Source organism: Scardinius erythrophthalmus, assembly GCF_964197995.2.
Source record: "Scardinius erythrophthalmus genome assembly, chromosome: 1".
NCBI lineage: Eukaryota > Metazoa > Chordata > Actinopteri > Cypriniformes > Leuciscidae > Scardinius > Scardinius erythrophthalmus.
The window spans coordinates 54,839,888-54,852,526 of NC_138221.1; the positions used below are offsets into that span (position 1 = coordinate 54,839,888).

General features: G+C 36.8%; 1 protein-coding gene across 10 annotated transcripts in view; it reads left to right on the forward strand.

The window, feature by feature from the left end:
* The window catches only part of mrtfaa (myocardin related transcription factor Aa), a gene marked incomplete at its 5' end in the record, with an annotated part of 56,834 nt that overhangs the window by 36,660 nt on the left and 7,535 nt on the right, over nucleotides 1–12,639 (forward strand). For 5 of the 10 annotated variants that reach the window (XM_081377500.1, XM_081377501.1, XM_081377496.1 and 2 more), the window contains 12 exons: nucleotides 23–184; nucleotides 1,891–2,045; nucleotides 4,061–4,171; nucleotides 4,575–4,825; nucleotides 5,909–6,077; nucleotides 6,199–6,588; nucleotides 8,176–8,700; nucleotides 8,873–9,076; nucleotides 9,166–9,282; nucleotides 10,015–10,170; nucleotides 12,147–12,278; nucleotides 12,495–12,552. In XM_081377500.1, the coding sequence (XP_081233626.1) occupies nucleotides 23–184; nucleotides 1,891–2,045; nucleotides 4,061–4,171; nucleotides 4,575–4,825; nucleotides 5,909–6,077; nucleotides 6,199–6,588; nucleotides 8,176–8,700; nucleotides 8,873–9,076; nucleotides 9,166–9,282; nucleotides 10,015–10,170; nucleotides 12,147–12,278; nucleotides 12,495–12,552 (2,430 nt within the window). The remainder of the gene's footprint in view (nucleotides 1–22; nucleotides 185–1,890; nucleotides 2,046–4,060; nucleotides 4,172–4,574; nucleotides 4,826–5,908; nucleotides 6,078–6,198; nucleotides 6,589–8,175; nucleotides 8,701–8,872; nucleotides 9,077–9,165; nucleotides 9,283–10,014; nucleotides 10,171–12,146; nucleotides 12,279–12,494; nucleotides 12,553–12,639) is intronic. The other 5 variants (XM_081377499.1, XM_081377502.1, XM_081377498.1 and 2 more) reach the window with 5 other exon arrangements.

Below are 12,639 nucleotides of genomic sequence, written 5' to 3' on the forward strand. Positions count from 1 at the left end.
TGTATGTATTTCCTGTATATAGAGACGTCAGCGGAGCCATCTCTTCAGGCCAAGCAGCTTCTGCTGAAGCGAGCTCGTCTAGCTGACGACCTGAACGATAAAATCTCCCAGCGGCCTGGTCCGATGGAGCTCATTCACAAAAACATCCTTCCAGTTCACAGCAGCCTCAAACAAGTCATCATAGGTACTAAATTAAAGCCAGAAACACAATAATGAACACACGGCAGAGTAAAAGCTTTATTTAGTTATAGGCCAATATACAAGCCGAAAACAGTTAGCCATTTAACATGAGTGGTAGTTTCCCCTGGTATTTGTTCTGTTTAATTCATTTGAATTAATTTAGCTTATTAACTTACTTTATTCTATTATGCATGTATTTCTTATTTTTTACATCCTTATGTTGGATTTTTATAATATATCTAGACTACAAATAACAGTTAGGTTGATAATCTGTCAGTTATTTAATAAATATTTAAAAGATTAAATATATTATAATAATATTTTTAATACATTTATTATTAACCGCTCATAACGTAATCTTATATATATATATATTTTTTGCCAGTTTAAATAACTAGAAATAATATTAATTATAAGTAAAAAATATATATATATATATATATATATATATATAATATTAAAGAAAAACAAAAGCACAAACCTACTGTAACTGGAAATTGGAAAGAAATTGATTGATTATTTTTTGATTATCAGTTTTGTTGATTAGTTGTTGTAGTCATTATTATATTGCCCTTATATCAGCCAAAATATAGGCATTAAAAATAAATCAGCCCAGGACCCGTTTTAAGATAGCAGTTACAGCTCATTGAACTTTCACACTCTCTTTCATACTCAGCATACATCTAAATCTTTATCTGTCTCTTTATTCACAGTTTTTTGTGAGTGACGAAGCGAAGCAAAGCTCTGTTTTAACGAGTTGGACAATTTTCCCTTCAACACTTACATTCGCATTTATATTCCTCTCACTCAACATTTCCCTGGATCATTCCATTTTTTCCTCAATCTGCAGCAAATCCATTCACAGGCACTTCACTTCTCATTCCAGCACCGCTGTTAGGTGGTATATGCGCATTCATCTTCATATTTATATCCCGCCACGTTCCTGCAGCGGTGCAGAGGGCGATAATTTGATGCTGAGTTATGGTAATGAGATCGGTGTGCGTCAAACACCAAGTTAAATTAATTAGAGGGGAATTTACATTCATGTTCAAACAGTATATGCCACTCTGTGGTGGCAGGAGTCGATTAACCGTGAAGTTTATGCAGCGTCACACAATGCAGCACAGAGAGAGAATGCTAAAAAGATGTTTGCACAGAATGACTTAAACTGTTTTAATCCCTAAATAACCTAATTAGAGAGTTAATGATTATTGGCATAATGCCACACTCTCAGAGCACACGAGCTCAAATTAAATAGAAATATAATGCAGTGGCATTTAAAGGTTTTATTATTCACTATAGGACAATATTAGTGCAGTGTAAGTGAAACAAGGAAATAGTGCTGAGGTTTACTTCGTGCTTTTTCTTATTTAAGATCACTGAGTATTTCTAAAACAATTCATTCATTTATTTATTTAATGGCAATATGAAAAATCCAATGTTTTAGCTATAGGCATGAATCGTATTTCTTTACTTATTATACCTGGCAGAAAATAAAGTGAAATGCAATTGTGAAAATAAACACTCTTTAAAATGCAAAATTAAAAAATACATCGAAAATAAACTAAATAAAAGAGTAAAAACATGTTTTTTGTGCCTGTCATCAACCTCCTGGATCATCCTAGCACCCACCACTGATGTTGACTTTAGAAAATGTACAAATCTTGCATGTTTACTCTAACCGTTCTTCTTTCGCTCTTTCGCCTTCAGAGACGGAGTTTCCAAAAGTAGAAGCAGAGAACTCTTCGTTTGATGAGGAAAGCAGTGACGCTTTCTCACCAGAACAGATACTCTGTCAGGACTCTCCCCTTGTCCACTTACCTTCTCCGCCTGAGATACCAGCCAATGAAACAACACCAAAACAGGTGCCATATCATAATTTCCCATATAAAATTATACCTCAGAGTAATGGAAGTATACTTTGGGCTATTGCAGCGTCGACGTGAAGCATTTTAGCTCATTTAAGACTGTTCTTATGAGGATATTTGCCCAAAACAGACATTTTGACAATTTTTTGTATGTTCAAGCACAATAAGGTGCAAAATGAGAACTCAAACCGGTGCTGGCACACTGTTTGAGAACTGCTTCACAGACAGCGCACCAGTACCGAATTTACGCGCTTGAATGGTTTAAAAGTACTTGAATGAATGACGATCATAGGATAGGCCTACACGCGAACCATCCTTGGCCAGCCGCTCTCTCTCACTTCACGAAGCTGGCAATCCAGAAAGCGGGATCATGCACTGTAACGCTAGCCAAAGCATGTCAGGAAAAAAACAGATGCCGCATTAATTGTGTTAAATATTTTTAATGGGTTATTAAGAAAGAAAATATGAATCAGAGAACTTTAGATGTTATTTTTTACAGGCCTTATATGTATACTTATATACTTATATGTATATATATATATAATATATAAATGACATATTGCATTGGCAAATAGCTGAAATAAAATAAGTTTGAAGTTTATTAAGTTTAAGCAGAAGTACTAAAATACTTAAAGTGAAATCAAATTAAAGCTAAATAGAAATATCTTAAAATAACAAACGATAAAAGCACATAACAAAATTATAAAACAAACTAAAATTGAAATGAAATCTGAAAATATAAAAATAAAGGTTAATTCAAAGTATTAATATATGTAAGGAATAATTGTCAACTCGAAGCGATAATTCAATAATTCAGTGGCCCCGGAGTCAATTATTGCGCTTATACTACTTTTACCACACACCTTAAGACATTGTTCAGATGATGTATTTCAAGACATTTGTCAGGTTTTTGTCCTTAAAACACTCTTGTGTGTAGGGCTAATTTCTTACACATCTCATCCCACGCCTCCATTGCTAACTGACGCCATTTTAGAGCTATGGAGGCTTGAGCCACTGATATCAGACTAATGCAGTTATTAGAGAGAGAGAGAGAGAGAGAGAGAGATTAAGCGTAGGTGAATTACCTGAGTTTGTGTCTCTCAACAGTGTTCGTCTCTGTTGTAAGTTTATCTGGTCCAAGAACAACGCCATTATTACCTCGCTAGTGAGAAATGTCATGTAGCTTTTAAGTTGCTAAACTATTTTACTGATAAAAATGTCAGAGCAGCGCCGACAACACGTTTCTGTGTGAGTGTGTGTCTGTACTGTATGTGTGTGTGTTTGAGTGAGAGAGAGCGGGAGAAAGAGAGTATGTGCTTTCCGTACACAGTAAAAAGTAATTTTGTGGCAAAAAAGATGGAAATAATTTGTCGTTTTTATCCTATCGTTTACTTTATCTATTTGGTTGGTCAGTGTCGTTGTTCTTTTGCTGTTGTCGGCTGTAAAAACCTATAGCTAAAATAACTGAAATAATTTGGCGAAGTGATACGGAGCTGTAATACTAAGATAACAATGCAAACAGTATGTGATAAAGGGATTAGTGGTATGTAAAAGTATGGCAAACGTATATACATTCCCATCATAGCGCATAGTATTGAGTGTCTCAAACACATAAAGGTAGTCTCAATTTGTTTTCCATTAAACCTGTGCAAATCTTGGCAGTTTCAGTAAATCCCCTCTGGCTTATAAATAATAATCTATCATCATCAGAATATCACACACACACTTGGAAGTCTTCGTGTAGCTCCTCATGCTCAGTCAGCTCTCTAGAGCTCTGAATTATTTGCAACGCTCACCATCTTCCTTCAGCTCATTAAACATCCACTCAGACACTTTCGCACACACTTATTCTAACAAGCATGCATGTAATCGCACTTGATCATCTGCACGCAATATTGTTTTGGTCCTGTAGTCACATTTACACACACATGCCCGCACTCTCTGAATAAAGTCACGCAGTCGTGATGGAGTTGCTTAAGTTCATGTGCTCCTCCTGTCCTGTCCTCTCTTAGGTCCCGCCCCCTCCTCCTCCACCTCCGCTGCCAAACGCAGCTGGCCCCGCCCCTCAGCAGAAACTAGCCAATGGAACAACAGGCCACAAGCAAGCTCCTGCACTACAAAAGGTGACGGTTCCTCATTTAACCCAGGACAGCTGTAATTACAATTTAAAGTCTTGCACACGTGTCCTATCATGCACAGTGCAATAATGCCACAAGATAAATCCTTTTCCATGCTAGTCTTAGTTTTTGCCCAATATTTTTGACATATTGAGAATATTTTGGACACTATTATGTAGCAATTAACTACATTAATTACTATATAAATGTGTGTATGTATATATGTATCCAAAACTTATCCAGTTATTGTGAAAGACTGGAAACGTCTTTATCGTCAAAATGTCATTGGTCAAAAGGTGACATTCCCTTACTAGTTTAAAGATTATTATCCGTTATGACTTGGGATGGGGGTTTGTCTGAATAACTAACATGTTAATGCTTAATCATAATCTCTTTCTGTCTTCTTTAGGGTGGTAAAGTGAGTAGTGAGCGCCCTGCTCAGCGCTCTAAGAAGGTGAGAGACAATAAACCCAAAGTAAGGAAGCTGAAATATCACCAGTATGTTCCTCCGGACCAGAAACCTGAGCGTGAGCCTCCGCCTCTGCTCGACTCCTCCTACGCCAAACTCCTCTATCAACAGCAGCTCTTCCTTCAGCTACAGATCATAAACCAACAGCAGCAAAACTACAACTACCACACCATCTTACCTGCTCCGCCCAAGTAAGATTAGCCACATACACATATTTGTATGTTGATTATATATTGAACTATGCATGTTTTACAAAAAACATTTAAAAAAAATCTTGTAATAAAAAAGAGAAATATATAAATATAATATATATATATATATATATATATATATATATATATATAAAATATAGTATATATAATATATATAAAGAAATATTGAAATAAAATGTTTTATATATATATATATATATGTATATATATATATATATATATATACATACATATTAAGAAAAAAAATATCGAAAAAAAATATATAATATATATTAAAGAAAAAAATATATAATATATATGTATATCATACAAACTTTAAGATTTTTTGGTAACACTTTACAATAAGGTTCATTAGTTAAAATTAGTTAACTACATTAGTTTGCATGAACTAATAATGAACTGCACTTAAACAGCATTTATTAATCTTTGTTAATGTTAATTTCAACATTTACTAATATTTTATTAAAATCTTGTTAACATTAGTTAATGCACTGTGAACTAACATGAACAAACAATGAACAGTTTTATTTTTATTAACTAACATTAACAAAGATTAACAAATACAGTAACAAATGTATTGCTCATGGTTAGTTCATGTTAGTTATTACTTTAACTAATGTAATGAACCTTATTGTAAAGTGTTACCATTTTTTTCAAATGTTTTTTTGAAAGAACTCTTGTGCTCACAAAGGCTGCCTTTATTTGATTTAAAAAAGTAAAAACAGTAAAATTGTGGAATATTATTAGAATTTTAAATTTTAATTTCATAATATCTAATGTATTGTTTTATTCCTTTTGATGATAAAGCATTTTCAGCAGCCATTACTCATGTCTTCTATCACATGATCTTTCAGAAATCTTACTAATATTATATTTTTTCCTCAAGCTTCTTTGATGAATAGAAAGCAGGGCATTTATTTGAAAATAGAAAATAGACAATTTTTCACTTTTGATCAATTTAATGCTTCGTCGCTGTATAAAAGTATGAAATTTACTGACCCAAACTTTTGAACAGTAGCGTATATATTACTGTTATTATATTGTTTTTTACACTTTATTTAGGCCTCCTGCTGATCAGCAGCTTGCCTCAGCCAATGGCCCATCATCATCCAGGAATGACACGCAACCTCAGTCAACATCCACTAATCTGACAGGTCAAAATCAGCATAACACTGCAAATGGAGGCGGGATTAAAATTGGGCCTCTGCCTCCTAACCTGGATGAGCTAAAGGTTGAATCACATGCTACACTTATCATTCTCAATTACACTACTCATTACTGTCTTGCTATTCAAATTGCATTAAATCAAATGAACTCCTGTTTCATCCTGTCGTTCACTTCATTTCCTGCAGGTGGCAGAGCTGAAGCAGGAGTTAAAACTGCGGGGCTTAACTGTCTCGGGCACCAAAAATGACCTTATTGAACGGCTGAAGAATTTTCAGGAGCAGCACGGTGGCACCAGTGCACCAACATCTTCTAAAACCAACACGCACTCAACAGCTGCCCCTGTAGCGGGAGGAGACTCTTCCCTCTACCAGTTAAGAGACAGGGGCATGGTGGTTGCTTCCTTCCCATTCGTTGCCACTGCTGAAAGGGGCGGAGCTCAGGTGACAGCACCACAGATAATGCAGTTTGGCAGCACTAGCTCCTCCCCTCCGGTTTCCCCCGCCCACTCAGAGCGCTCATCGACTGGACTGAGCCCAGATGAAACGAGCTGCAATGGGGATGCTTTTGGGGAAATGGTAAATGTTTTCTTCTATGCTTTCTTATCACTAGCATTCAGACAAATGAAAATGGGTAACTTCTGGATTAGCGATAGTGAAACGTGTACAAAGTGGCATTTACAGAAAACCTTACACTGTGTCTGCAATGGAAGGGACAAATGAAGCATTGCACCAAAACAGCTAGAGGCTGTCTAGTGTCAAAACTGCATGACACTTCCGAATGTTCACTCACCACAAACCAATCAGATGTGAGCTTGAGGCTAGACTTCAGCAACAGCAACAGTAAAAATGAAAATAAATTCCTTCTTTATTTGTAATGAAAATATGTTGGTTATATAATTGATGGTAATATTTTTGTTAATAATAATTTAGATTATTTCAGAATAATAATTCGGCTAGACTTCAGCAATGGTCAAATGAAAATAAAGTCCCACTTTTAATTAAAATCTATTGGTTGTGTACAGTAATTGATAATAGTATTATAATCAATTTTATAAATAGTCATTTAAATCATTTATTTTATTGAATACAATAAATAGGCTAGATGTTAGCAAAATCCCACTTTATATTTTAATGAAAATCTGTTGGTTTAATAATCGATAATTAAAATGAATTATTTCAAAATAATAATTTGGCTAGACCTCAACAACAGTCAAATGAAAGTAAAAGCCTACTTTATTTTTAATGAAATATATCTGATATAATAATTTATAGCATAATAATTAATTGTATTAATAATAATTTAAATAATTTGTTCCAAATTAATAATAATAAAATAATATAATATCTGTGCATCATACGATTATAAAATTCATTGCTATGAATTGTTTTTGTTTATAGTTCTATTTATTCATTTGTTTATTTGGTTAAAAATAAAAGTCCATCTACATTAGAATGACAGAAACATCACACTGGCTTGCAATGATTAGAAAATATTTAAAGTGCCCCTGTTGTGCTTTTTTGAATGTTTCCTGTCTTGCAGTGTGTAATACAGCTGTTTGTAAAGTTTAAATGTCAGGAAAAAAATAAAGATAAAAGTGCACAACAAATAAAGTTATTGTCTTTAAAAGGATGAGTTCTGACCAATCAGAGCAGAGTGGACCAATTACAACAGACCGGGCCGCGTGACCAATCAGAGCAGAGTAGACCAATCACAACAGACTGGGCAACAGATCTGACCAATCAGAGCAGAGTTGGATCGCGGAAAGGAGGGGTTTAGAGAGACCGAATCTGAATTCCTCTTTGAGAAATTAGGTGTACAATTATATTATGAGAACATTTATGATAAATAAAATGTATAGCAATCAATTATTTATTTCTTACATGCATAATAACATTATAATTATTTAATAGTTGTTTTTTTTTAGTAGCTCTGTTGCGAGTCAGAAATCACACAGTGTTCATCAACTAATTGCACAGTGCAGTATGTCAGCTGCTTCCAGTGTAGACTTTTCTGTTGATTATACTTTTGTCTCAGAAGACACTGTATTCCTCAAGTATGGAATTATCACATATGTACAATAATATACTGTAAATGTGTGAGCATTGTTGTAATTAGCAATATTATGAATAAGAGCTCATAATATTTATGTATGTCCCGTTTAGGTGACCTCTCCGCTTACCCAGCTGTCCTTGCAGCCTTCTTCCCCTCTCCCCACAGCGATCTGCATTAAAGAGGAGCCCGGCAGCCGGACGTCTCCGTCCTCCTGCTGCCTGCTGTCCCAGTCTGCTGCGCCCCCTGTAGACAAGGACCAGATGCTGCAGGAGAAAGACCGGCGCATTCAGGAGCTCACACGCATGCTTCTGCAGAAGCAGCAGCTGGTCGAATCGTTGCGCTCGCAGCTGGAGGGCAAACAGGTGGGCGTGTCGGTCCCAGTCAAAAAGGAACTTCCTGTTGTCACTATGGAGGCGGTCAGGGCGACCATAAAGGAAGAAGTCATAGAGGTGTTGGAGGAGAGTGAGATGGTAATAGAGCCACAGGTGTTCGCGCAGGCGGAGCAGCAAAGGACGCTGGAGCAGGACCGGCAGCAGCAGCAGCTCATAATGCAACAGAATCAGCGTAACCTGCAGCAACAAGCACATCAGAGGAAGAGGAAAACACAAAAACAACAGCACAACCAACAAAAACAAGTCAGTACAGTGTTTCTACAGCATTTTCCGACTCACCCTAGCAATACATTGCGGCCCCTTGGGGTTACGTTTGTGGCACAGCAGTAGTCGGATGCTTAACTTTTAATTGTAATGCAAAATCGTGGAGCATCTCACGTTTTTAACTATCCTTCTGTCTTTTCTATTTTTCCAGCAGTTGCCTCAAGCACTTACCAACCAGCAGTCAAGTCCTGTTTCTTCATTCCCAGTGGACGGACTTAACCCAAACTCCACCCCCGCGATAGTGACCGACAGTAATGGCAACCAGTTCCTGCTAACACTGTCAAATCAAAACACAGATGCACCAGCCAGAGGCCGCCGCCCCCAGGGCAAAGTAACCAATCAGATCAAACTACAGGTAATACTCATGGAGTTGAGCCTCAGTGCTTAAAGCTGTCAAAGTCTATACATTTATTATGTAATCATTGAGGTTTATGTCATTTTCAGAGACTACAGTCTACATCCACAACATTTCCCAACCAATCAGTGACTGAATTGCATAACAATAACACTCAATCTGAACAGCCCATACAAACTGTCATTTTGAAACAGCCAATCAAAAAGGTTTGTTCAAAACCACTTTTTTATTCATTGTACTATTTGGAATGAAGTACTACTGAATACTGCACACTATACACATTGTGTTTAAAAAAAAAAAATTAGTATGTGAAACAATACTTTTTGAATACAGAATTCTTACATGATCACATGATTTTGTGCAAAAATGTTAACTTTAGTCAGTCTGATCAATGAAATTAAACAAATATAAGTCACAGATGATATTACTTCTAGTTCAATCACCACATGCCAGGTCAAGTCACAATGCGCTTTGCATTGTGGGATACAGAATACTGTGCATTGTGCTCTGATTATATACTGCATGTTTTCACAAATGTTAATAGGGGAATTATATACATATAGAAAATATGAATACTGCACACAGTGTATTTGTTTCATACCCCTAAAATAGTACTGTATGAGTAGTGTACTAGTATGCTATTCTGAATATAGCCTTCCTTCTTTAAGCTGTCAGTGTAATTGAGAGTCTATGATAGCTAATAGGGAAGGACTTTTGCAGAAAATGACCATCTTTCCTTCATATAAATTAATGATATGTATAAAGCAGCATCACTTATTCTTGACAAGTCATTGAACACAATTATGAGGCTTTTAAACTCGCTTATTAAAATGTTAATGACTAATCACTGTCACTGGTGTTCAAATGAGGGCTGCATGCACGGGCTATTAGCCCATTAACACTGGGACTAATTGAGATGCATGTTTTTACTTTGACAGGCACTAAAGCCAGACCTAAACGTGACGACCAATTACAAAACATCAAGCTTTACATCAATCTCAGCACCATACAAGCTCCAACCGTTCTTCTCTCCAGTGGAGTCCATGAACGACATGGAGCCCGTCCCCTCATCTCCCAACAACAACAACAACAATGTAAGTGTTTTGTTTGTGTACGTACTAAAGATCTGTTCCAAAACCTAATTTGATGGCCATCTATAGATGCCTTTTACATTATGATGCCTTCTAATATACATGTTATTCTAACCAAATTCGAATGTAGCATCGCATCAGCTATCCTGGAGTTCAATCCAAAAAGAAAAAGAATAGTTTTTGAGTTTGCTCTTTACAAGAAGCATTGCCTCATGTAAAGCATGCCTTGAGAAAAAGAGATCTCAGAACACCTAAGATTAAGAATGGTTGACTGTGTAAAGTTGGAAAGAGTTTCAAAAACGGGTTTTTGGAGCAGAGCTTATGTTTGTGTCTGTACTCTATGTAAAGACTGTCTTGGGGCCAGCAAGACTCTTTTCTACAAGTAAATAACTAAATCTGTGTCGTACGAGGCAGGAATTCTAATAGGAACTTCAGTCGATTTTCAGTTGTGTCTAGACTGCTATAAGGCACAGATTCTGTTAGTGGAGTACAGATTTAAAGGTCTGTGATATAAATAGAGCTCACCTTGATTGTGGCAACATCTTTAGACCTTTATTGCAACATGTATGTTAACTATTTTGGTAGTTTGGCATGGCATCATGTACCTCACCAACTCTACATAATCTTACTCTAAACTCTCTTTTAACCACATTAAGAGTCATTTTGTATTACCAAACTGTCTTTTGTACCTCTATCTCTTCTCACCACACTGTCATTTCATCACCCTCATGTCGTTCCGAACATGTATGCTTTAATTTTTTTATGTGGAGCACAAAAGGACAACTTTAATGCAAATTCTTTTTCATTTTTCAATGGTGAACATATCTGTCAATCTACAAAAACAACAAATAAGCACCACAAATGTGGTTCAATAACATGTTAAAGTCATATCGACTATTACAAGTAAAGCTATCATATATTACAAGAAGACAATGGGCCCTATTTTAACGATCTGAAACGCAAGTGTCAAAGCGCAAGTAACTTTGTGGGCGGGTCTTGGCGCTGTTGCTATTTTCCCGGCGGGATAAATGACTCTCGCGCCCGGCGCAAATCTAAAATGGGTTGGTCTGAAGTAGCTTCATTATTCATAGGTGTGGTTTGGGCGTAACGTGAAATAAACCAATCAGAGCGTCATCTCATATTCCCTTTAAGAGCAGGCGCACTTGTTCTAAAGCGGATTCCTATTATAACAGCGGATTTGCCAGGCGCGCGCCAGGAGCGGTTCACAGCCGAGGAGAGCAACGCTCTCGTCAGGGACGTTGGGGATGGAGAAACCCACCCAAATTAACTTTGGTTAAAAAGGCGTATGATAATTTGGGTAAATGTGTAAGCTAGATGTATACTTTTATAATAAATTGTCTATCTATCTATCTATCTATCTATCTATCTATCGTAATAATGTATGATTTGGAAAAAATGAAAACTGCTGCTTCTGTGTAGATGAGAGAATCAAAGTGTATGCGCGTTGTGCACACGCTACATTGATTATGGCCAAGCATGCGCCCTTAAAATAGCATCTGAATAACACGCGCAACGCGCCACTGACTTTAAACTATTTTTTCCTGGTTAGTGGCGCAATTGTTTTCTAAACCTGCAAAATAGCATGAAGGAACGTTTGCGCCGGAACACGCCTCTTTTGCGCTGAACCGCCCAGGGAGCGCAAGTTCATTCCCTAGTTTAGCGACGTGCTCCTGTGGAGGGAAAAGCGCGCTTTGCGCGGGTGCAAAATAGGAATGATACATGCGTCGGTGTACAAAGTCAATTGCGCTGGGTGCAAGATAGGGCCCAATAAGTTAAATGGTCTACTCTTATGGTGCAAATGTCATGTTTTGGTGTTTTTGTCCTGTAAACTTGTTTATGGAGATGACCTTGTGAAAATGTATGTTAGTGTTCCATGGAAAAATTACGTGGAATAACATGTGGGTGAGTTAATAATGACAGAACGAATCCTGTAATATGCATCCATGTTTGTCTGTCAGGAGAAGATGTGTTTGGACCAGCATGCTTTGCTCTCTCCCTCCAACTTGTGTTCACCCATAGCTCTTTGCCATCAGGTACTGTCTTGTACTCCATCTCTCTTCCATCTTCTGTCAAATTTCTGTTGTTCCTCTGTGAGTTTGCTTTCTTTTCATATACATTTTTCTGACCGTTAATTTGTAAATCCATGATTTGTCATCACTTGGTGCTGATTTTGAACAGTTTTCCCATTTAATTTGTTTACTGAATGATTTAATGGATTTTGGGGAGCAAATCCCAATTCTGATTACTGAACGAAATCCCGATGGCTCTCCATGTTGGCATATTTAATGACGTTGGTGTTCTTGCAGGAGAATGGCTGCCATCAGCAGGTTGACGACCTGTTTGACATCCTAATTCAGCGTGGAGGTGATTTTTGACGATTTCTTTTCATATTTACTGTCATCCGAAGTAATTTAGATGAGAAAAGTGTATAGTTGCTCACATTCATGCTTT